The 24,989-nt window shown below is 42.2% G+C and overlaps 1 protein-coding gene across 3 annotated transcripts in view; it reads right to left on the bottom strand.

Moving 5' to 3' along the window:
* PRELID2 (PRELI domain containing 2) overlaps positions 1 to 24,989 on the bottom strand; it is a 139,395-nt gene that overhangs the window by 15,920 nt on the left and 98,486 nt on the right. For all 3 annotated transcript variants that reach the window (XM_075344598.1, XM_075344597.1, XM_075344596.1), the window contains one exon: positions 17,474 to 17,579. In XM_075344598.1, the coding sequence (XP_075200713.1) occupies positions 17,474 to 17,579 (106 nt within the window). The remainder of the gene's footprint in view (positions 1 to 17,473; positions 17,580 to 24,989) is intronic.

Raw genomic sequence — 24,989 nt, forward strand, 5'->3', positions numbered from 1 at the left:
TATCTTAACTGGAATAAAATCCTTATAGTGTAGTCTACAGTGTCAGAGATATTGTAAACTTTGTAAGTTTGTATCTGGTTTCTAGAGAGGACATATCCACTCCCAGACTGGACACATGGGATTAAAGTATAGCTAAGGAAAAATAAGATATTTAAAAACTACTGGAGTAGAGAGAGATGACCCATCATTTACACAGGACCTCCTGCTATGGACAGGTAATTACAGCAGAGGAATTCTTAGGAAATAGACAGCCGCTCTGAGATTTGTTTACGCAGAGAAGGAGAACTGTTAAATGTCAAAAATTTTGTTCTAAACGTTTGGGCACCAGTAGTCTGATGAATATTGGGGTTTGTATTTATCCATTATTTATGGTACACTTTCAACTTCGCAATTATAAGATAAAGAACATGCATATTTTTTTCATAATTATGAAGTCAGCCTATAAGCTCTAAATTAATATAGGGCAGATGGATGACCATACAAATATCATGTATTAGTCTACAGAAAGATAAAATCATGATAAGAAACATTACCACAATGTCTTCAGCCTGAGACCTCCAGGTGCAAAGATATATTGTGTTGGGGATCTTCTAAAATTCTGAGGGGCCAAGCACATCCCACAAACAGCCCCCAACCTGAGGTCACTAAGGAGAGGTATGTGGGGGTGACTGTTCATTAATAAATACAGAAGAATGAAATGGCACAGTTTTCCATCTTAGAAGGTACACTTCGGTTTAGGATTATTCCACATTTTCTATTAAGAGAATGTCCCTCCTTTATGCTCTGAAGCCAATGCAGTGACATTGGGTTTAGTAATTTTCTTTTGTTTATCCCTTTTATTTAATGTAATTGTACACTGTTTTGTCTCATTTGTAACATCTTTTGTATACTTTTTATAAACACTGCCTATCATTCGGATTAAATATATAAAATGTATTAGTTTAGTTCCTCTTGTTCTATAAACTGCATCCTCAAAGTCATATACTACCTGAACGGGTGTTCGATCTATCTGTATAATTGATTGCTGGTGGCAGATAGTGGCTTTACTAGATTACCATGGTGCTGGGCACTGACCGTACCAAGGTATAAAATATTCCATGTGTTAGAATAGGTTTCATATATACAGTACACTAAACTGTGGGTTCCCCAAAAAGCCGGTTTAACTGTGCTGTCTGTGATAAATTGGTGACAGTGGTAGGGGATCTGTGTGCCTCTCATTCCCCCCGTAACCCTAACAAAAGTAACAAATAAACATCAAAATGATAAAAGTGAATGTTTTAGTATGGTCAACACCTCGGGCTTAAATTTCCTGTTTCTGAGACTGCATGAAGTCGAAAGAAAAAAACCCCCAGCAATCTCTATATTAATCAGCAACTGTGAATAAAAAAAATCCTCTTAAAAACAATCAAAACTTATAATTTTTAACAAAATATGTGCCACTTCACATTAGCCAAATTAAATAATCTACATGGAACGAAATATCACGGATAATTAAATCAAATGCAAATTTGAAGTGCAAGATTCAAGGATACAAAGATGTCCTTTTCTGTTAAGTTGTTATCATAGCATATTTTGTGCTTCTTTATGAAGTTTTTTCATTAAATATTAGAAATACAGGCCCTACATTATGGTGCCTTTGACAAGACATGGTACCTTAAGCTATGACATTATAATATTGTAATAAAGACCCTGTACGTAATTTCTTACCAGTGCCAGAAAAAAATCTCTGGTACTAAACAAAGGAAAGTTGTTGCTTTGAGTTCAGTGTCTTTATGAAAGGACTGAGCTGCCATACAGGGCCTTACTAAAGTATTCGACCTTGAATCTTTCAACCTCTTCCCACATTTCAGGCTTCAAACAAAAGATAAAAATTTTAATGTTATGGTGACGAATCAACAAGTGGGACACAATTGTGAAGGTGAATGAAATTTATTGCTTACTAGCTGTAGTACCCGGGTATGGCCCGGGATAGTATCTGTCTCTCTGTCGGTGTCTTTGTCTGTCTGTCTGTTTCTATCGCTCTGTCTGTATTTGTATCAGGCTGTCTCCATATCTGTGTCTGTCTCCATGTGTGTGTCTGTCTGTCTCTTTCCACGGCTGTCTCTTTGCCATTCTGTCTGTCTGTGTCTCTTTCTGTCTCTATCCGTCTCACCACTGACATTTTATTACCTCACACATAAGCTTCTTATACTAACAGTTTATTTTGTTCCTATAGCAACCACTGACCGTTGCCATTAATAGCCTGTAGCTCCCATCTCCATTTAGTTTAGTGGAGGCAGGATTTTGGGGAGTAACTAAAGCGCTGGGTTAAATTTTCCCGTCAAAACATAGTCTATGACGTTCCCTGAGTCACATGAGTTGTCTGTGCAAAATTTTGTGATTGTAAATGCGACGGTGCAAATTCCTTTAGCGGATACACGCGGACACACACACACCTTTATATAGTAGATTTTAAACTTTTTAAAAAAATAAATAAAATTGGGGCATGCAATATTATTTGGCCCCTTTAAGTTAATACTTTGTAGCGCCACCTTTTGCTGCGATTACAGCTGCAAGTCACTTGGGGTATGTCTCTATCAGTTTTGCACATCGAGAGACTGAAATTCTTGCCCATTCTTCCTTTGCAAACAGCTCAAGCTGAGAGGTTGGATGGAGAGATTTTGTGAACAGCATTTTTCAGCCCTTTCCACAGATTCTCGATTGGATTCAGGACTGGACTTTGACTTGGCTCTTCTAACACCTGGATACGTTATTTGTGAACCATTCCATTGTAGATTTTGCTTTAGGTTTGGAATCATTCATTGTCTTGTTGGAAAACAAATCCGTCTTTTGCAGACTCTAATAGGTTTTCTTCAAGAATGGTCCTGTATTTGGCTCCATCCATCTTCCCATCAATTTTAACCATCTTCCCTGTCCCTGCTGAAGAAAAGCAGGCCCAAACCATGATGCTGCCACCATCATGTTTGACAGTGGGGATGGAGTGTTCAGGGTGATGAGCTGTGTTGCTTTTATGCCAAACAGATAGTTTGGCATCGTGCCCAAATAGTTTAATTTTGGTTTCATCTGACCAGAGCAACTTCTTCTACATGTTTGGTTTGTCTCCCAGGTGGCTTGTGGCAAACTTTAAAACAACACTTTTTTTTTTATGGATATCTTTGAGTAATTGCTTTCTCCTTGCTACTCTTCCATAAAAGGCCAGATTTATGCAGTGTACGACTGATTATTGTCCTATGGACAGACTCTCCCACCTCAGCTGTAGATCTCTGCAGTTCATCCAGAGTGATAATGGGCCTCTTGGCTGCATGTCTGAACAGTCTTCTTGTTAGAGATGAAAGCTTGGATGGACAGCCAGGTCTTGGTAGATTTGCAGTGGTATGATACTCCTTCCATTTCAATATGATCGCTTGCACAGTGCTCCTTGGGATGTTTAAAGTTTTGGAAATCTTTTTGTAACCAAATTCGGCTTTATAGTTCTCCACAACAGTATCACGGACTTGCCTGTTGTGTTCCTTGGTTTTCCAGATGCTCTCTGCGCTTTAAACAGAACACAGACTATTACAGAGCAGGTGCATTTATATGGAGACTTTATTACATACAGGTGGCTCATATTTATCATCAGTCATTTAGGATAACATTGGATCATTCAGAGATGCTCAATGAACTTCTGGAGTCAGTTTGCTGCACTGGAAGTAAAGGGGACGAATAATATTGAACGCCCCAATTTTCAGTTATTTATTTTTTAAAAAAGTTTAAAATAAGCAATAAATTTCGTTCAACTTCACAATTGTGTCCCACTTGTTGATTGTTCACCATAACATTACAATTTTTATCTTTGTTTTAAGCCTAAAATGTGGGAAACTGTTGAAAAATTTAAGGGAGCCGAATACTTTCGCAAGGCACTGTAGTTTTTTTGCTTTCCTCCCCTTCTTCCAAGAGTCCTAACCTTTTTATTTTTCGGTCAATAAAGACGTGCGAGAGCTTGTTTTCTGATGGACAAGTTGTACTTTTGAATGACACCATTCAGTTTACCATATAGTGTATTGGAAAATGGGCGGAGAAATAAAATAAATGTAATTCCACAATGGTTTTTGTTTGTTTTATTTACCATGTTCTCTATATGGTAAAACTGACCTGGCAATACTATTCTCCAGGTCAGCATGAGTACGTAGATACCTGGAGAGGTGGGAATGGGTGCCAGCACCAGCAGGAGGAGATGCCACTTGGTAATATATTATAACTTGTCTTTTGATACCTCTTCCTATTTTGGCTTAGTTAACTATACATCTACCCCTGGCTACTATTTACCACTTGGTTCTGTATAACCCTTTGATACTCTTGGAGTGGCATTATATATGTATATAAACATCATATACATACTGTTTTGTATGGTTGCTTTGTCCTCATCTCTCCTTCTGCTGTTTTGGCGGTGCCTTTCATTTCACATTGATTGCATCTTGCTTTAAAATTTGTCTAATAAAATGTACTACTTTTAAATCTTGATATGTGCTATAGTTCCTTTTTTTGGTAAGCTCAATTTATTTATTAGCACACAGCTTAGGCAGATATATTTTCTGCATTCATGACTTACATGCTTGGGTTCACTGATACTAAAATACTTCTCTTTACTGAGCCTTTTTGTATTGCCAATTTTTGTCATTTATACCCAGAGATGTATATGGGGGGCTGGCAGGGCATGTTGCCCGGGCATGACTGTACGGGGAGGGGATGGGGGGGGCACCATCAGGCTGCCTGATGCAGCGGTCTGAGAGTCTCACAGGTGGGTGTGCTTTGCCGCCCTCCATAGTGGGAGCAAGCTCTTCACCGACTCAGGCTGTCAACCTGACAGCCGAATGTAAAGCATGACGCGCTGGCTCACAGTGATCAAATGTGTTAGTGTCTTTCACACACAAGTACAATTGAAGCCCTGACCGCCGACACTTTGGGTCATGGCAACTTCAGCAGCACGATCAGGTCAGCTTATCGCACTGCAGATGTCACTCGTCGGCGCAACAGAGGCGGCAAATAGGGCTTGTGGTAAGTGTTCCAGTGGATCTGAAGACATCAAATGAAGGGCGTCCATACTGAGACAATATAGGGAGAGAGCAATAGGAGGAATGTAAATATGGCTACAGTATGAGCAGAGAGGGATAATGTATATATGGTCACAATATGGGGAGTATGGAGAGAGAGGGTGGGGAGGGGCACTGTATATATGGCCACAGTTTGGGGAGAGAGGGTGGGGAGGGGGGGGTATGTATATATGGAGACAGTATCAAGAGAGAAGATGAGAGGTCGGGATGTATATATGGCTACAATATGGGGACAGAGGGTGGGGAGGGGGAATGTATATATGGCCAGAGGTTGGGGGGAAGAGGGGGGATATATACGGAGACAGTATGGGTAGGTAGAGAGGAAGAATGTATATATGGAGACAGTATTGGGAGAGCGGGGGGATGTATTTGGACAGTATGGGACGCAAGGGCGAGTGTATACAGACTGCATGGGGGATAGGGAAAAGGGGGAATGTATACAGACATAGTATGGGGAGCGAGGGTGGAGGGGCAGTGCATAAGTATGAAAAAGGGTATAGTCCAGCAATCAAGTCGAATAATTTTTTCTTTAAAAATATATACATTTATTTGGTCATAGATAAGATAACATTTCATCATGTCTGGCAGAAGTATAGAGAAGGAAGACGCGTTTTCGGGTATCACATCCTTATTTTGTCTGGAGACAGAATATATAACAAACAGACATATAAACATTTCTATGTTATACTGACCAATTCTCATCAGTACTATGGTTACTGTATATCAAAGAAAATCCAGCGCGATCCTCGGGGAATATTAAAAATCCAAGGTTTATTAGAAAATATCCATTAAAATACAGCGGTTTGGCAGCAATAATGCAGGGGGATATACCTCATAGAACTACACGTTTCGACACAGTCTTAGTATGGGCCGAAGTCTGAAAATGACTTATAAGCACATAGTTAAAATTGGAGGTTCATGTGATTCAAATTTATAAAGGTCTGACCTTCTGACTTAACATTACAATTGATGTGCCATGTGCTGATGGTGGTTCTGGTGATATATTTCTATACTGATGAGGGTTTTGATGCCGTGCTTCTGTACAGATTGGGTTATATGGATATATTTCTGTACTGGTGAGGAATTTCTGTACTGCTGGGATTTCTCATGAGGAATTGCTGTACTGCTGGGAGTTGTGAAGCTGAGTTTCTGTACTGATGGGTAGGATAGATCAACAATGTCTGATCAGCATCCGACCCCTCACCAATCAGCTGTTCTAGGTGCCGGTAGCGGAAGCAGGTGACCGTAACTGCTTAATTCCGAATCTACATCGACGTTTTGACAGTTTACGGTTTCCACTGGTATGGGAGGAACCTAAAAGTGTTCAGAGCAAGCGTTGTGAGAATTCAGAAGCCTGCAGTCACCTAGAGTGACTGCAGACTTATCTCAAACCTGGAGAACCCATTTAATAAAATTAAGCACTGTAGCATGCCCAATCCTACAGCATGTCATACAATCCCGGTTAGGGATTCAGCTTTGCATGCCGATTCCAGCAGTCATCATATGGCCACTCAACTCATATGCAACTTTCATACTTACTCATGTGACAATTTGCTTCTCTTACTAGATCTCAGTTTTCCATTGCACATTGAGAGAGCTAGGATAGGAAGAGCAGCACGTTACCAAGTGTGCAAATCATATATGAATGAACGGTCATGTGAGGACTACCCAAACCGCTTGGAGGGGGTGAGAGGAGCAAAACAATTCTTGCCCCAGGTGCCAGAAAGCCTAGCTACACCTTTGTAGATACCAAAAGTGTATATTTTATACACATTTTTTTACTTGTGTCACCATTTTTCGTGATGCAATGTTTTCATTTTTCAGGATGTAGGGCTGTGTGAGGGCTTGTTTATTTGCATCCTGAGCAGACATATTTACAGATACCATTTTGGTGTAGATACAATGTTTTGATTGCCTTTTATTTCATTTTATTTTGATGTTGCGACAACCAAAGAAACCCCCAATTCTGGTGTTTTTCTTGTTATGTTGTTTACAGATTGGATCATTTAATATTTTACTAAATCAAACATTTCTGAATGCAGCAATACTAGACGTGTTTGTTTTTTTTTAATTTTTTTTTTGTTAATGGGGCATAAGGGAGGTGATTTACCCTCACGTTACATTTTCAGGTCATGTGAGCACTGTAGCCAAATCAGAGACTGCACCCTTATTATTTCATCAGAAAGGTCTGCTTTGATTAAATAATGATGAGCAGCAGCTAATCAGTGACCGCTGCAGAAATCGCACGACAAAAACAATGTCATGTCAGGCACCGGAAATAGCAAGCACTGTAAGGGTGGTACTGCAAGTGGTAGCAATTGTTTTTATTTCCTATGGGGCACTAAATTAAGAAGAAACTGTACAATAAGTAATATCCCCTTAAGATTCAAAATCCATTAGTAACACAAAGTAATCCAGCCCAATGCCAACTTCATGCCACCAAATACTGTGTTGTATTCAACTACGTTTGGGTGTCTGCCTGCAGAAAACATATACGTGCAAAAATGGTGCAAGACCGCACACGCTAACGGAGTCTGCTCCATTATAGTCAATGGCCCTGTCAGCGCATGTGTCCAAAACACGTTTTGCAGGGTGGGGGAAGGGAGGTTCGGACGGATGCCCCGATGGGACCACTGAACATAAGTAAAAACGCAATGTGAAAGGGGCCCAAGATAAAAGATACTGGGCATTAACACTCTTCCTCTAGGAGATGGAAAATCTATGAGCGGTGTAAAAAGATGTAAGAGATCCATTACAGCTGATTTTGGAGGGAGGCATTACATCACAATATCATGTAGTCTTTTTAACTAGAGTTCAAACAAGTTGATCTGAGCTGCAAGACATTGGGTAGGAAGCATTTAACTTGTGCTGCTTAGAAGTACAGGGAAACTACAGCGCATATTACTGAACCATTAAGTTTCCCACACTTGTAGATAATGCTTAAAAGGTTTACATGATTGACAGTAGGCACTATGCTATTCAAGGCAGAACAATTACCATCCGCTATTCACTAGTGTTTGCGGGTCTCATGATGATGTATTCAATATCCTTTTTCTATTCTGACATTTTATTGAAGTTCCTTCAATAAAAACAAACATATCAATTATTTCACGAAAAAGCACATATGATAAGCAGAACGGTTCAGACAATAACTAGAACGCAAAATATTAAAGTAGAATGGCCCTTATTTAGCATTAGACGCGACAATTCATCTGCACAACCACCTTTGGTTCAAAAATGGGGACACTAGATTCCCTCACATCTGGGGGAACGAGAGTTTCTGCCTTCTTAATATTTAGAGGTATGTATACAGTATGTATACAGTACAGGAAGCAGCAGTCCTCATGATGTGGTAGAACAATGCATCTATCATGCCTCAAATGGCAAAGCAAACCGGTGATTACTACTATAATTGGGGTTATGGTATATTGTAGCATATTCAGTCCCAAAATCTACAGCAAGAACTTCCCCAAATACTCTTTGAATGAACTTCCTATTAACTTCAAGGGAAAAATATGTGCAAAAGAAAACGTGCAGGGGAAATGAGATATTAAAGGGAACCTGTCATGTGAAAAATGCGATTAACCGGCAGATATGGGGTTAATCTGCAGGTTAATAGTGTTTTGAACCTGCCTGATGCCTACACTTAGAGCCCCGCTGCCTGCAAGAAATTAACTTTATTCCTCACAGCAGAGTTCAGCTTCCAGTTATAAGGGTGGCACCTGCGGGTTCAGTCACCGCTCAGTGTATACCCTGCAGCTATCAACACGCCCACAGCACAGACTGACAACCGGCTTTAATGCTTAGCGGAATTTGCTTTCCAAAGCTCATTGGAGGAAAGATATGTTCTAAAAACTTTATATATTGTATTAGTGGAACTCGAAGTGGTCGCCTTACATATCAAGTCAAATGAAGCAGTTCTTTCCTCCCAAAATGTAGCCATGGTTCTGTTAGAGTACGAAGAAAACACAATGCACGTGTTCCCCAGCAGATATATAGAACAGAAAAATGAGCATAAATCCAGCTAGTAAAGGTTCTGCTAAGAACAAAGAGTTGAGAATTTCCTGCCATAGAAACCTCAGAACATTTAAAGGGGGTGGTCTGAAGGCAAAGAAATTTTCATTCTAAATTCCTACATATTTAGTACCATAATCTGAACTATTTTCTAATATACTTAAATTAAAAATTCCCTCTCCTTCCCTAACTACGCTAAGTGCCATTATATTTTATATATACTTTTCCCCTACATCCTTATTGATGACATTTCGTTTGGGAATCCCATTGCGTACTGTGATTAAATATCACACACACACACACACACACACACACACACACACACACTACAGTTCAAAAGTTTAGGGTCACTCACATATTTCCTTATTTGTGAAGGGAAAGCACATGTTTTTCAATGAACCTAACATTAAAACAGAAATACACGCTATACATTGTTAATGTGGTAAATGACTATTCTAGCTGCAAACGTCTGGATTTTCATACAATATCTACATAGGTGTATAGAGGCCCATTTCCAACAACCACCATACCAGTGTTCTTATGGTACATTGTGTTTGCTAACGGTGTTAGAAAGCTAATGGATGTATAGTAATCCCTTGAAAACCAATTTGCAAGTATGTTAGCACTGATGAAAATAGTTTTGCTGATTAGAAATTGCCAAGAAACTGAAGATTTCCTACAACGTTGTGTACTACTCCCTTCAGAGGAGAGCACAAACAGGCTCTAATTAGAGTAGAAAGAGAAGTGCGAGGCCCCGCTTCACAAATGAGCAATAAAGACAAGTACATTAGAGTCTCTAGCTAGAGAAATCGATGCCTCACAGGTCCTCAACTGAAAGCTTCATTAAATAGTACCCGCAAAACGCCAGTGTCAACGTCCACAGTGAAGAGGCGACTCCGGGATGCTGGCCTCCAGGGCAGAGTGGCAAAGAAAAAAGCCATATCTGACACTGGCTAATAAAAGGAAAAGATTAACATGGGCAAAAGAACACAGACATTGGACAGAGGAAGATTAGAAAAAGTGTCATTGACAGACAAATCGAAGTTTGAGATGTTTAGATCACACAGAAGAACATTTGTGAAACACAGAACCACTGAAAAGATCCTGGAAGAGTGCCTGACGCAATCTGTCAAGCATGGTGGAGGAAATATGATGGTCTGGGATTGCTTTGCGGCTGGTAAAGTGGGAGATTTGTACAAGGTAACAAGGGATTTTGAATAAGGATGGATATCACTCCATTTTGCAACGCCATCCTACAACAGGACAACGACCCAAATCACACCTCCAAATTACGCATGAACTATTTAGGGAAGAAGCAGGCAGCTGGTATTCTATCTGTAATGGAGCGACCAGCCCAATCAGCAGATCTCAACCCTATTGAGCTGTTGTGGGAGCAGCTTCACCGTATGGTACGCAAAAAGTGCCCATCAAGCCAATCCAACTTGTGGGAGGGGCTTCTGGAAGCATGGGGTGAAATATCTCCAGATTACCTCAGCAAATTAACAGCTAAAATGCCAAAGGTCTGCACAGCTGGAATTGCTGTAAAGGGACGAAAACAAAAGTGTGAAGGAGAAAATTATTATTTCAAGCAAAAATCACTATTTCTAACCTCATCAATGTCTGAACTATATTTTCTATTATTCAACTCATTTGATAAATTAAAGTATGATCTCTCATGGAAAAGATAAAATTATCTGGGAGACCCCAAACGCAATGCTTTTTTTTGGTTTTTTTTTTTAAGTCAAATCTATTGGCTGGAGGGCTCAAAAACGCAAAAAGAATTGGACATGCTGCATCTTAAAAAACGCAACCAAGATGCAGCTAACAAAAGATGCCCAGTGTGGACAGCAAAAATAGAAATCTCAGACTTTGCTGGGGGAAGGAAATGCAGGCATTGTGACCTCAAAAACGCACTAAAAATGCAGTAAAAGATGCCCTGTGTGAACTTAGCCTATTACTGAATGAAAGCTTGATGCAGATGAAAAACTGACTGGAGCTGGTTTGAAAAGCCACACAAATTTGTGGGACAATGGGCATCAATCGAGGGGTCCATAATAAAATCCACAGCTTTAGATATATATATATATATATATATATATATATATATATAGATAGATAAGCTGCAATGCCCTTCACATGAGGTAAGAAACATGGCTATAAATCAGGAGAACTACAGTGTGTCCACCGCCATTAACTTGAGAACGGCGGCAGTTATAGGCATAGAAGTGGTGTCTAGGTATAGTAAAGTAGCTATGCGCTACACAATGAACCACCTATAGCGCCACTTGGGGGAAAACAATGGAGTTAGCATTTTTATTTGTAAAACGGAACGAGATAGAGAGAAAAAAAAAAGTGAATTACAAAGTTGTAGGGCATCATCAATTCAATACGAATCGACACCTTGCATACAGAAATGCTATGATTAGAATGTGTAAAACTCACAAGGCTGCGGCCGTGAAGCGATACCTCATGGAGACCTTCCTACAAGTCATTGGGTATGGTGGCTGCGTTGAGTGGCCTCCACGCTCACCTGACCCCATTGGACTTCTTTCTGTGAGGTTACATCAAACAGCAGGTGTATGCGACCCCTCAACCAACCAACACCTACTACACCCACTACACCAACCACCACTACACTCACCACCACCACTTTAGATAGCATCTTGGGAGATGGGAATAACCCATTAATGTCTGATCATAGATCAGCACTAACATTTCAGGTTTTCACAATTGAATGACCCTTTTACAGCAGGAAACAAAATAACTTCACCAGTCTTGTTTTGATAATTATTCTAATCTTTAGCAACCTGGTGTTAAATTATTTTATAAATTCCTATTTCGGCTGTATATACGATAATATTAGGTCTGTCAAAAAGAATTCCTTATAAAATAGGGTCACTTTGAATAATGGACCAATGTTTTGCCAAAATATTTCTAAGATTTTATGAATGTACCACTAAAACTATACTTAAATCTATTGTGACCTTTAATCCTTTGTTATCTATTTTTTTTTCTTTTTAAGATAAAATCAGATTGGCTAGGATGCCTGGTTAAATAAAGGCGTCAGATAAAATATTCCTTAGTTACCCCCTTGTATAAAAATCATTTTCTTAAGATGTGATTCATATAAAAAGTCTTTGTGCACAATTCATTTGAATATTCCAATACAGCCTGTAGGGTACCGTATATTTTTAATCCATTTGAAGAAATGATCACTCAAAATAGTGCTAGCTTTTCATGGCCACACACTTGAAATGAACAACCATAAAAATGTCACCTTCCTCATCCCAAGAAATGACCAAATCCATAAATTCGATACGGACCTCAAAAGATAATTAAAGGTTACGCTCCAGGCCCAATCATTTTAGTTGAGTTTAATCACAAAAGTTCGTGCTTCATAATCATGCTCATCACAGGAGGATGAAGGAGCATATATCAAAATTTTAAGAACGCAATTCTTCAAAATAGTTTAACTAAACATTTTTTCTTAACATCAAAAAGACCCTACTAGTCTTGGCTTCCTCATATTAAAATATACTCCTGCGACCACTGGTAAAAGGGAATCTGTTATCTGTGTTTTTGCCACCTAATCTGAGCACAGCATAACGTAGAGGAAGAGACCCTGATTTCAGAAATGTGTCACTTACTGGGCTGCATGCTGTAGTTTTGATAAAATCACTGCTTTATCAGCAGGAGATCATTAGAGCGCTAGTAACCCTGCTGTTGGGTTGTCAAGCATATTCATGAACTTTGTATAACCTCACACCACCACTGGCAGCTTTCTGTGTCCACTGTATATGGGCAGAAAACTGCCAATCAGTGGTGTTTGCGAAGTTATTCAGGGCTCAGCAACTCATAATGCCTAGGACTAAGGAGAAATCCGAAACGCGTAAGGTGTGGGCCCTGTATCATGGGACTTATGTTTTTAAACTTTTTACACGAAAAACTTTCTAAATAAACATGGATACCACTTTTAAGAAAGAACCTGATGCAGGATTTCCTTCCTTCCTGTGGTGGCCAGCCATGTCCTTGCATCGGTGGGGCTTGCAGAGAACCTGGTGAGCTTTCCCCTCCCTTGGTAACAACAACAACAACAACAACATAGAAGGAGAGCCAAACTGCCCAATCAGTGACTAGCAATGGGGTTAAGGTCAAGTTTGGGTTCAGAACAGAACTTTAAAGTCTGGCTGAACCCGAACTTCAATGGGGGTGCTCATCTGAAGTAACCACTATTTAGCATAAAAGGTCAATAGAAGTTTCCCAGTTATACCAGACGAAGGAGTTAGATAAACTCCAAGAAGCACTGACAAATGCTCCACTTTTTTTTTGGAGTGTATGTTGTATTAATTGTGCAATATATGTGAAGCGTATTTTTGAAATGTATTCTTGCAACTTCATTTTCTAAATCGTAAACTTAATCCCCATTTTTAAAGTAAAAATAAAAACAAACTAAAAAAATTAAAAAATAACCTTAGTTTGGCGCAGATTTCGGTGTGTGTATATTATAATATAATTATATATATATATATATATATATATATATATATATATATATATTCTCTATCTATCTATCTCTCTATAATTGCCTTATTCTGTCTGTCTTGCGCCAAAATTGTGTCCTTACGGTGACAAAGCGGATTGGCCGCTGGCCTCGCCATGGCCCCGCCCCCCGCACGGATTGGTCGCTCGCCCTGGCTCCCCCCCCACACGGATTGGCCGGCCGCTCGCACAGGCTCCGCCCCCCACACGGATTGGCCTCTCGCCCCGGCACCCTGCACGTATTGGCAACTCGGCCACGCCCCACCCCCCTCACGCAATGCACGCTTGCTCTGGCCCCGCCCCCCGCACGCATCCCCTGAACTGACACGGAGACACTACTCCCAGGTGAGTACTGTACCCCCGGGAGCCCACACCAGCATACGCCGCCAACCCAGCCGACACAATCCCTCGCATTGCTGGGGTTTGCCGCCGTATGCTGGTGTGGGCTCCCGTGCGAGTGGGGGACGGGATGCGCTGGTAACCATGGTAGCATAGTTACCAGCGCATCAAGGTCCTGCAGCGGCGGAACATCCACACGCACACACATAACAGTCACACACACACACACACACACACACACACACACACCAGATCGCATCCACACACTCACAGCATCCGGAGATATCGCTTGCTTCTCGGCCGTGATACTGTGCTGCGAGCTTCCAGGACCTGCCGGAGGATCACATGGCCAGAAGCATGTGGTATCTCCGGATGTTGTGAGTGAGCGCGTATGTGCAATATCGTCAATGTGTGTGTGTGAGTGTATGCGATCGGGTGGGTGTGAGTGTATGCGATCGGGTGGGTGTGAGTGTATGCGATAGTGTGTGTGTGTGTGTGTGTGTGTATGCGATCGGATCTGTGAGTGTCGGCAGAGGAGCACGGCGTGCTGTAGGAGGCTGGGAGGAGAGAGGCTGATGCTGGGAGGAGAGAGGCTGATGCTGGGAGGAGAGAGGCTGATGCTGGGAGGAGAGAGGCTGATGCTGGGAGGAGAGAGGCTGACGCTGGGAGGAGAGAGGCTGACGCTGGGAGGAGAGAGGCTGACGCTGGGAGGAGAGAGGCTGACGCTGGGAGGAGAGAGGCTGACGCTGGGAGGAGAGAGGCTGACGCTGGGAGGAGAGAGGCTGACGCTGGGAGGAGAGAGGCTGACGCTGGGAGGAGAGAGGCTGACGCTGGGAGGAGAGAGGCTGACGCTGGGAGGAGAGAGGCTGACGCTGGGAGGAGAGAGGCTGATGCTGGGGGCAGAGAGGCTGATGCTGGGAGGAGAGAGGCTGGGGGCAGAGAGGCTGATGCTGGGGGCAGAGAGGCTGATGCTGGGGGCAGAGAGGCTGATGCTGGTGCAGCATGGCGGATGGAGCATGTTTGGGAGTGCGCAGCATGGCGGATGGAGCACGTTTGGGAGTGCACAGCATGGCGGATGGACCACGTTTGGGAGTGCGCAGCATGGCTGAGGGAGCACGTTTGGGAGTGCGCAGCATGGCGGATGGAGCACGTTGGGGAGTGCGCAGCATGGCGGATGGAGCACGTTGGGGAGTGCGCAGCATGGCGGATGGAGCACGATGGGGGGTGCGCAGCATGGGGGATGGAGCACGATGGGAGGTGCACACCTCCCCCCAACACACACACACCCACAATGGGAACCACAAACACTGCCCTACACAGACACCCACACAACTCTGCACACACACAACACCCATCACACAAACACCGCGGCATACATAAATATACGCACATGCCACGCACACATTGCACAAAACATACCTCCCCCCAAAACACACCACACCCACACAAACCGCGCAACACACACACACAGCGCTCCACAAACAACGCAACACACATACTACACCGCTCTCACCCAGAACATATACAGCCCCTACACAAACACTTGGTAACTACACACAACAACATCTATCTAACAAAAATCATACATTAACTACACAATACGTAAATTCTAGAATACCCGAATATATATTTTATATATATATATATATATATATATATATATATATATATATATATATATATATATATATATATATATATATATATATATATATATATATATTACACATATACACACATATACATACACACATTTCACGTTCAAAGTCAATTCTATCCACATACTGGAATATTGATCACTTGGATATGGCAGCACCTTCTTTATGTCACACGTTCTTCATCCTGCTCCTTTACTCATATATGTATGGATTACAGCAGCAGCCACATCTATTCTATGCGCTTCTTATCAAGCGTTGTGGCTGTTCGTGTAGGATGTGAATAGGTCAGCGCCTTCTTGCACATTTCAGTTTTTAATTGATTTTATCCAACTGATTTCACACTATGGAGCAGGTCCTTTTTTTTATTTATTTGACACATAGTGGCATACATCACATACATCATCCAGTGCAAAGAAAAATGTATACTACATGGTATTAAAGGTAAGGTATCGCGGTTTTTTATTTTTGTATTAAAAATAGTGATCATGAAATCAAAGTATTTTAAATACAAAATGGAAAAGAAAAAAAAAGCTACTTATTTAGTTTTTATTTAATTCTAATTTTACTGGAGGCACTGGGGGCTGCCATGGATTTGCTGTGTGTGTAACGACAGTTACTCACTCCTTTATGGCAGCCCCTATGCATAGAGAACAGTAGTCGGGATCCAACCCCATCAGTAACGTTACAGTAGGCGTCTGCTGCTGTGACCTGGACATGTCCCCTGGGCTGTCCAGATCACAGCAGAGTGAGGAGATCAGCACCATCATTGTGGAGCTCACAGCCATGCTGTTTGCTCGACTATACCCCTGTCAACCGCCGGGATGTGCGAGTACGGGCCGCCTCCCCTCCCCCGTTACCGTCTCCAATGACAACCCCTCCCTCCGGTCTCCCCAGCCCCCGCTCTGCCCCCACTACTGCTACCGCCGCCCCTCCCCCGCCGTTACCGTCTCCGATGACACCCCCCCTCTCTCCGCTCTACCATGCCCCTGCTACTGCTGCCGCCCCTCCCCCTGCAGTTACCGTCTCTAACACCCCCTACCTCTGCTCTGCCTTCCGCCACGCGCGCATCACTGCATGCGAGTACCGCCGCTGCTACAGTCTCCAAAAACACCCCCTGCTCAACCCTCCCCCCTAACACCTGTCGGCCTGTGTGTGTACCGGTGATACAGATAACAGAGAATGACATGTATCTCTCACACACACACACACACACACACACACACACGAGCAGACTCCGCCCACTTTACTGCAGCTGTAATGTGAGCTTTTTCTACAGTGGGATTTCTGTAGGATTTCAGAAGCTGCTCCCCCTAGTGTTTAACAGTGGAAAATAAACTTAATTTTTAGATTTTGCTCAATTAAAAACAAATATTAAAACATTAATACTTTACATTTTTTTCAGTTATTGAATTTTTTTTTTGACGACACCCTCCGTTTAGCTTTCCTTTGCAGCATGATTTTGCACTGAATAACGAGTACAATATTTTCAGTGTAGATGAAACAACGGATGTTAAAAGGTATATTTGTCAACGCCATGACTCAAATGTTTATCTGGATCACTTTTTTTTTTTTTTTTACAATTACGCTTGCTACCGCGGTTATAGCTACTTTTCTTCTAATACCCAGGCTAACCTATTGTTTCATACTGTACCTTTAGAATTTTTTTTTTTTTTTTTTTTTTTTACACTAAAAACGTGCTTAAAATCACTTCACTCAAGAAGTCCTAGCAAAGAGACTTTCCACCTCCAACTAGTTTTGTTAAGTATGTCGAAACATGAGATTGTGTGCCGCTGTGCCTTTAATACATCGATTACATAAAGCTGAAGACCCTACCTTTTTAGCTCCTTGTTTCAAAAAGGTTTGTGCAAATTTTTCCAGCACACAGTTAAGGTATCCAGCACCAGTGATTTTTATGGTCCCTTTTTGACTGAATTCTGTCCTGTAAGTACAAAAGAAAAAAAAGGTTAGATCAGAATTAGCTCACTTAACCTTATATGCAAACATAATATGAAAACATTTCTAACTTTTTTCTTTGCCATGTGCTTTTGCACTTTGTGGTGAACTTAAATTCATAAAAAAACCTCAGAAAGGTATAATACAAGTCATACCTTACCGTACTGAGAGGCTCAGGGCTAACAAAAAAAAAATCTAAAATGTGAAATTACTTTGGTTAATTTCATTAAGGATACCCATATATTTCAACAAAAATACCGTTAAAAGGACATAATTGCTATTAGAGCATGTAGACAATTAGACACATATGACCTACTGACAAAGCTATCTTATGAGCGAAACACGAGTCAAGGGTTCTTGGAATTTTGTGCTGTCCATTGTGCACATGGATTTCTCCAGTATTTCTGAATCTTTTGATGTTATGTGGTGTAGATGGCGGGATATTAATATTTTTTGGCAATGTTGAAGAACATTGTCTCAAATTGCTCCACGCAGTTGTTCACAGAATGGTAAACCTCTGACCATCTTTGCTTTGTAGAGACTGTGCCTCCCTCACATGCCCTTTTTTTTATACACAGTCATGTGACTTTATTGGAAATAACCCTGCAGTTGCTTTTCACTTTTACACCCTCTTGTTAAAAGGAGTTGTGCGACATACACTCAAAGAAATGTTTTAAGCTAATCTGTGCTGTATGGTCATATAAAATCACACCATTATTTTTTTTTTGTTTTCTAACTTTTGTTCCTCTTGAATTATCCCTTTTTCTTTGCAGCTTCTTTGTTCACATGCAGCTCAAGCAAACTTGACTTACTATCCTTGGTTGCCAAACCTCAGTCAGAGATGGCACAGGCCGGCCTCAGTGTCCAGCCCCACCCTCTGCACACTCATTGGCTGTCAGTATTCTGCTCAGCACAGACCTCTAGGACAGCACAATATGGGCACATATAATGTAGTAATGTGCCCCATCTTTGTGCCTATGCTATAGTAATGTGCCCCATCCTTGTGTACATCCTGCAGTACTGCACCCCATCCTTGTGCCCATCCTGGTCATCCTATAGTAATGGCCCCTTTCCTGCTCCTCTTCCGTCACGTAGTAGTGTCCCCTATTCTGCCATACTTCACACACGCAATAAAACCCAAAGACAAATCTTTCTCACCTGTCCTCGTTCCCTCGGTGTCCTGCTTCTGACAGCGCTTTATATCAGAGGACAGATTCCCTGTGCAGAACGAGTTCTCTATGCAGCTTCTCCAGTGATCAGCTGCTGCCTCTGATCATTGCAGTAGCTGTATACAGAGCTCCCATCTGAGCAGCGCCGGTGAAATCGGTCCTCTGATATAAAGCGCTGTCAGCTGCAACCCCCCCCCCCCTTGATGAACGCTGCCAGAGAAGGGGCCGCAGCTGACAGAGGACAGATTCCCGGGCCCTGCTCAGACGCGAGCTCTGTATGAAGCTCTCCAGCTTCCTCAGATGCATCAGCTGCTGCCTCTGATGTGTGGGAGGGGACTCCACGCACGGTACCCGCCCAGCAGGGCAGCAACATGCAGTGGCTGATTCCATGTCAACATGGTCCTGCCCCCGTTGACATGAAATTCCAGGAAGCAGCAATATCACGGCAGGAGCGGTCACGTGACCACTCTGAGGCGGGAGAGACGGGCTGACAGCAGGGCAGGTAGGTAGTCACTAGAGTTGAGCGGATTGCTAATAATCCGGGTCCGGCGGATCAGTGGCAGGTTGACAAGGAAGAAAGGGAGATCCGTTCTGGAATCCGGGCCAATATATGTTAATGAGGAGCGCAATCCGGAGACAGAGAGAGACAGACAGAGAGACAGACAGACAGACAGACAAAAAAAAAAAAAAAAAAACCCGAATCCGGATCGTGCACCCGGAATCCCGCATCCGGGTCGGATCCGGATCTACCGCTGAAACCGCGCGGATCCGGATTTTTCCAGTCTGGGTCCGCTCAACACTAGTAGTCACTATCTACTTACCTGCCCCAATGTAGTCCCATAGGGAAATTACAAAAAAGGCAAAATAAGCCGGATAACCCCTATAAATTTTGTCCCAACATGTTGGAGATGTGTTGCTGCCGTAAATTTCTAAATTAGATACGTTTTTCAAATTAAATAGGACAATGTCTAACTTTCAACTTCTGATCGGTGCTGTGAATAAAATATGACTATACAATTTCCAAATCAATGTATTTTTATTCTCTTTACATTTTACACAGCGTCCCAACTTTTTTAGTTTTGGGTTGTATAATATGCAACGTAAATCAAGCTTCTTTTTTAATAAATTCATGTATCAAATCAGTTCTAGGTATACAGGTATTACTGCATGTGATGAAACAGCTAAGCAGACATTATACATAACACTTGGGATTAGCAACGCACCCAGAAGCAGCAAGATTTGTTTTTCTTAGAGCAGCAAATGCAGCCTAATGAGAGCAATTGTTCCTTGGCTAAACTGGCCTCCTGTGATAATTTAATATTCTGGTATTAGCCTTAATAGTTTTTGGATTACACATTTCAAGCCCTAATATACACAGCTATTAAAAAAAGGAAGTCTGAGCCACACATCTACAATGTTAACACTTTGTTATTTTTATTTTACGGTCAGAGATTTCTAAGCTATTACTTAACCTAAAGTACTAAGCATTGTTGAAGTTTAGCAAGAAGTGGATGCACTTGAGATAAATTAGTGGTCATGGAAACTGACCGTCTAAGTCAGAAGACCACAATAGCATTCAACTGTACAATACATGCGGGGGAAGAAGTCATAACAGCCTCTTCTATTTAAGGATTTTTTTTTATTTTCTAAAGAATTAAAACTAGCAGACATTATTAAATACACAATACCTTGAGATAACATTTGTCTGATAACGGTTTGGACATTATCCAGTTTGCGACATATGACATACTATTACGTCATGTGCTGCATCCAGCCTTTGATGCAGGCTCAGCTCCTGAGTCTGCATTTTACTGGCAAATTATGGGCATGGGCATGTTATTAAGTCAGAAAATGGATCCAAGAGCCATGAGTGAAGGAGAATTTGTAAATGACTTGTAATATTGCAATATATAGTAGAGGCGAAAGGGGCCTTCAACCTGAGATTGTCCAAAGGGGACCAGATCTACAAAGTAAGGAAAAGAGTGTGTGTGTGTGTGTGTGTGTGTGTGTGTGTGTGTGTGTGTGTGTTTTGTATAAATACAAAATACACAGTCACAAACAAATCTACATATATCTCCATATACAGCTCTGGCAAAAATTAAGAGACCACTGCAAAATTTTCAGTTTCTGATTTTTCTCTTTATATTTTGAGTAAAATGCAAGTTGTTCTTTTATTCTATAAACCACTGACAACGTCTCCAAATTTCCAAGTAATATATTTTGTATTTATTTTCTGTAAATGAGAAATATTCAAAATAACAAAACAACGCGTTGCTTTCAGACCTCAAATAATGCAAAGAAAATGAGTTCATTAATTTAGAAACCACAATACTAATGTTTTACCTCAGGAAAAGTTCAGATATCAATATATTGTGGAATAACCATGATTTTTAAATCACAGTTTTCATGCATCTTGGCATGTTTTCTACCAGTCTCTCACCCTGCTTTTGAGTGACCTTATGCCACTCATCGTGCAAAAATGTAAGAAGTTCTTTTTTTAATGGCTAGTGACTATCCAACTTCCTATTGATTATATTCCAGAGGTTTTCAATGGGGTTCAGGTCTGGAGATTGGGCTGGCCATCACAGGGTTTTCATGTGGTGGTCCTTCATCCACATATTGATTAACCTAGCTGTGTGGCATGGCACATTGTACATTTCAGCTTTGCCAAACATCTGGATGTCTAATGGTTAGATAGAGACCTCGAGAGGTGTACAAGCCCCAGTGTTTTGCACCCCCTGTGATATTTGGCGCAAGATCGGTGATTAACTGGGGATGTTTCAGCAAGGCTGGAATTGGGCAGATTAAAGTTTGCGAAGGACGTACGAATCAAGCCGCATGCAAGGTTATTTCTTTTTTTTTTTAAAAACTCATGCCTCTTCGTAGAGCAAAAGCGGAAAAATAACCATGTCACAAAGGGAAGCAGAGCTTTGTATGATGTACCAGTAAAAGGTAGTTATAATATAGATGAGATGGTTTGCTCTAAATTCATCACCTCGGGCTGCTTATCTTCTGTAGAGATGTGCAAATGGTAATTTACCGGAGAATATCGATCACTTATGGATCACTGTAGAATAACCATGTCAGGACGCACTATTACAATGAAACAGTCATGCCGAGAGGTTTATTAATGAGATTCAGCTACTGAATTATTGACTAGTTAAGTACAGAAGCAAGGTCCTAATTGTTTTTCCCATGGATAGTTTAATTAGAGTGTCTTTTATACAGAAGACCCAGCATCGGCTGACAATATGGTAGGTCTCACAAAGTTGGGTTCAGTTAAATAAGCCAATAATAGAATCAAAACAGAATACAGAGTTGAAAAATTATTAGAATAAATTATGTTTTTCTATAAAAATATGAAGACATTTAACAAAGGAACCACATCTGAAAATTGTCAAGCTTGGTGGGCAGGAAATCGGTTGCCTTGGCTGTTTAATGGCATCATTTTAGCCCCTGTGAGCCATTCAGTAACTGAGCAGCTCTCGCTGAGGTGCCTACTCCTATTGTTCTCAGAAAGGAGTCTGGTCCTTGTACTGGATCAGTCACAAACAACCCATGACTAATATATTTGCTCTTAAGGCCCCGTCACACACAGATAAATCTTTGGCAGATCTGTGGTTGCAGTGAAATCATGGACATATTGTTCCATTTGTACACCTGGCAGAGACTCAGATGGGCGCATCGCACACAGTCCAAAAACAGGAGCACAGGCACACAGCACTGCCTAGACTGGTCCTTTGCAGACATAGTCGGGCCCCGTAATAGTCTACTTACTGGACTGGAAGATGTATAGCCTGGCTAGAATAACGATTAAAGCATAATGTGTATATACGCCCCCAGTAACTTGTATGCTCCCCCCACTGGCCCCCAGTAACTTGTAAGCCGCCTCCAGTAACATGTATGCTGTTTATTATGTTAATATTTTATTGTTTTTGGTTTGTTTTTTTTAAAATCGTGAGGGGGGGCCCATTCAGACTGTTGCTAAATGACCCCATGATTTCTATGTACGCCCCTGGCCTCCTTCATGTATTAACACCACTGTCAGTAGTCTGCGGCGCAATTGTGAAAGTGGTGTTAACTCCTGGAGGGAGCAGCAGACTAATACAATGCAGCAAAAAGAAAGGCGGAGGGGTTACAGTTGCAGGGCTAGAGTTATGCTGGGGCTGCTTTCTCTTCCCTCTCCTGCTTGCTGATAAGGTTACCCTGTTTTGGGCCGCCTCTTCCTACTACCACCCCTGGCCAATAAGGTTTCCTTCTCAGGGCTATTTCCGCCTTCTCTCTGTGTTCTCTCGTGTGTGAGGTTTATGCAGCGCCATTTTTCCTTCAGTGTTCCCGGTTGCCTTCTCCTGTTCGTATACACAGTCTATCAGTTCCCAAACTATACTATAAACCTTTTTATGGCATACATGACTTGCACACCCTGTAGTAAGAAAGCAGTGCATGTGTGTGCGCGCGATTATTTCAGTGAATGGTAAACATTTAAAAAAGGGGTTGTCCGGTCAAAGCTGCAAGTCTGCAGTCACTCTGTGACTGCACTTTTAGCAGGATAAGGCACAGCCACAAAACTAGGAACGGAGGTGCACTTGTCGGTTTCCAAACCATATACATTCAAGTTAAACAAGGCACTCTTCAGGGTTTATTATGAATGAAAAATTATCATGCTGCAGTGTGGTGGATACCGCTGCTTTATACCGCCATTCCAAGCTGACACTAGCTCCTGTCACTAGGTCCAGATGCTGCATTGATTTTCAGTACCAACACACGTTGCTGCTTGTGTATTTGCTCCAATATTTACATTTATGCAAGTTGTCTGATGAAGGCCATTACGTGGCCAAAACGTCACATGTACAACAGAAAAATACATTTTTTTATTCATAATAAACCCTGCAGAGTGCCTTGTTTAACTCTGACTGCACACTTGTGAATCCTCCTACTTCATGCACTACACACTGAGGATTCTCCATTGTCAGCGCCTGATAATGTGACCACAAGTATGCGATATACATACTGAGTCACATTGCGACTAGATGTATGGCCTCGCTCAACGCGAGTGTATTGAGCAACCTGGAAACCGTCTAGTGTCCAATTCTGGCCAGGCGTATGTTTATCGCATACTTTCAGTCACATTACCAGGCGCCGACATTTGATAATCATCAGTGTGCATCGCACGTGGTATGAGGATTCACAAGTCTGCAGTCACATAGTGACACCATGACCAGTGTGTGCACCTGGGCATATGCAAGGGTCCTGGACAGACGGGAGGCCCACTCGCCATTGTCACAATGATCTTTTCTGTGGCCCTGGGGCAGATTTCTGAGAACCACAGTGCTTGCTTGACAGATCAACACCTGCAAGCGTATGACTGTCACTAGTTACAAACCAGATTTTGAAAGACTGGCAGAAAAAAATTGTCAGATTTCACACTGAACTATTAACGTTTTTAAGTTTCACTTCATTGTTGATGTTCAAGACATTCATTTCCTGTTTTCTACTGCTAAACTGGCTTTGACTAAGGGCGGCTTTGCACGTTGCAACATCGTACGTGCGATGTCGGTGGGGTCAAATCGAAAGTGACGCACATCCGCCATCACTTTCGACATCGTTGTGTGTAAATCCTAGATGATACGATTAACGAGCGCAAAAGCGTCGTTATCGTATCATCGGTGCAGGCTCCGACTTTTTCATAATTACGCTGCCGCGACAGGTACGATGCTGTTCCTCATTCCTGCGGCAGCACACATCGCTGTGTATGAAGCCGCAGGAGCGAGGAACATCACCTTACCTGCCGCCGGCGGCTATACGGAAGGAAGAAGGTGGAAGGGATGTTTACATCCTGCTCATCTCCGCCCCTCCGCCGCTATTGGCCGCCTGCCGTGTGACGTCGCTATGACGACGCACGACCCGCCCCCTTAGGAAGGAGGCGGGTCGCCGGCCAGAGCAACGGTCGCAGGGCAGGTGAGTGCATGTGAAGCTGGCGTAGCGATAATTTTCGCTACGCCAGCTATCACAAGATATCGTACCTGCGACGGGGGCGGGGACTATCGCGTGCGACATCGCAGCATCGGCTTGCGATGTCGCAACGTGCAAAGCCCACCTTAAGGCCCCGTCACACTAAGCAACATCGCTAGCAACATCGCTGCTAACGAACAACTTTTGTGACGACGCAGCGATGTTGCTAGTGATGTTGCTGTGTGTGACATCCAGCAACAACCCGGCCCCTGCTG

Source organism: Anomaloglossus baeobatrachus, chromosome 4 (assembly GCF_048569485.1).
Source record: "Anomaloglossus baeobatrachus isolate aAnoBae1 chromosome 4, aAnoBae1.hap1, whole genome shotgun sequence".
In the NCBI taxonomy this organism is placed as follows: Eukaryota; Metazoa; Chordata; class Amphibia; order Anura; family Aromobatidae; genus Anomaloglossus; species Anomaloglossus baeobatrachus.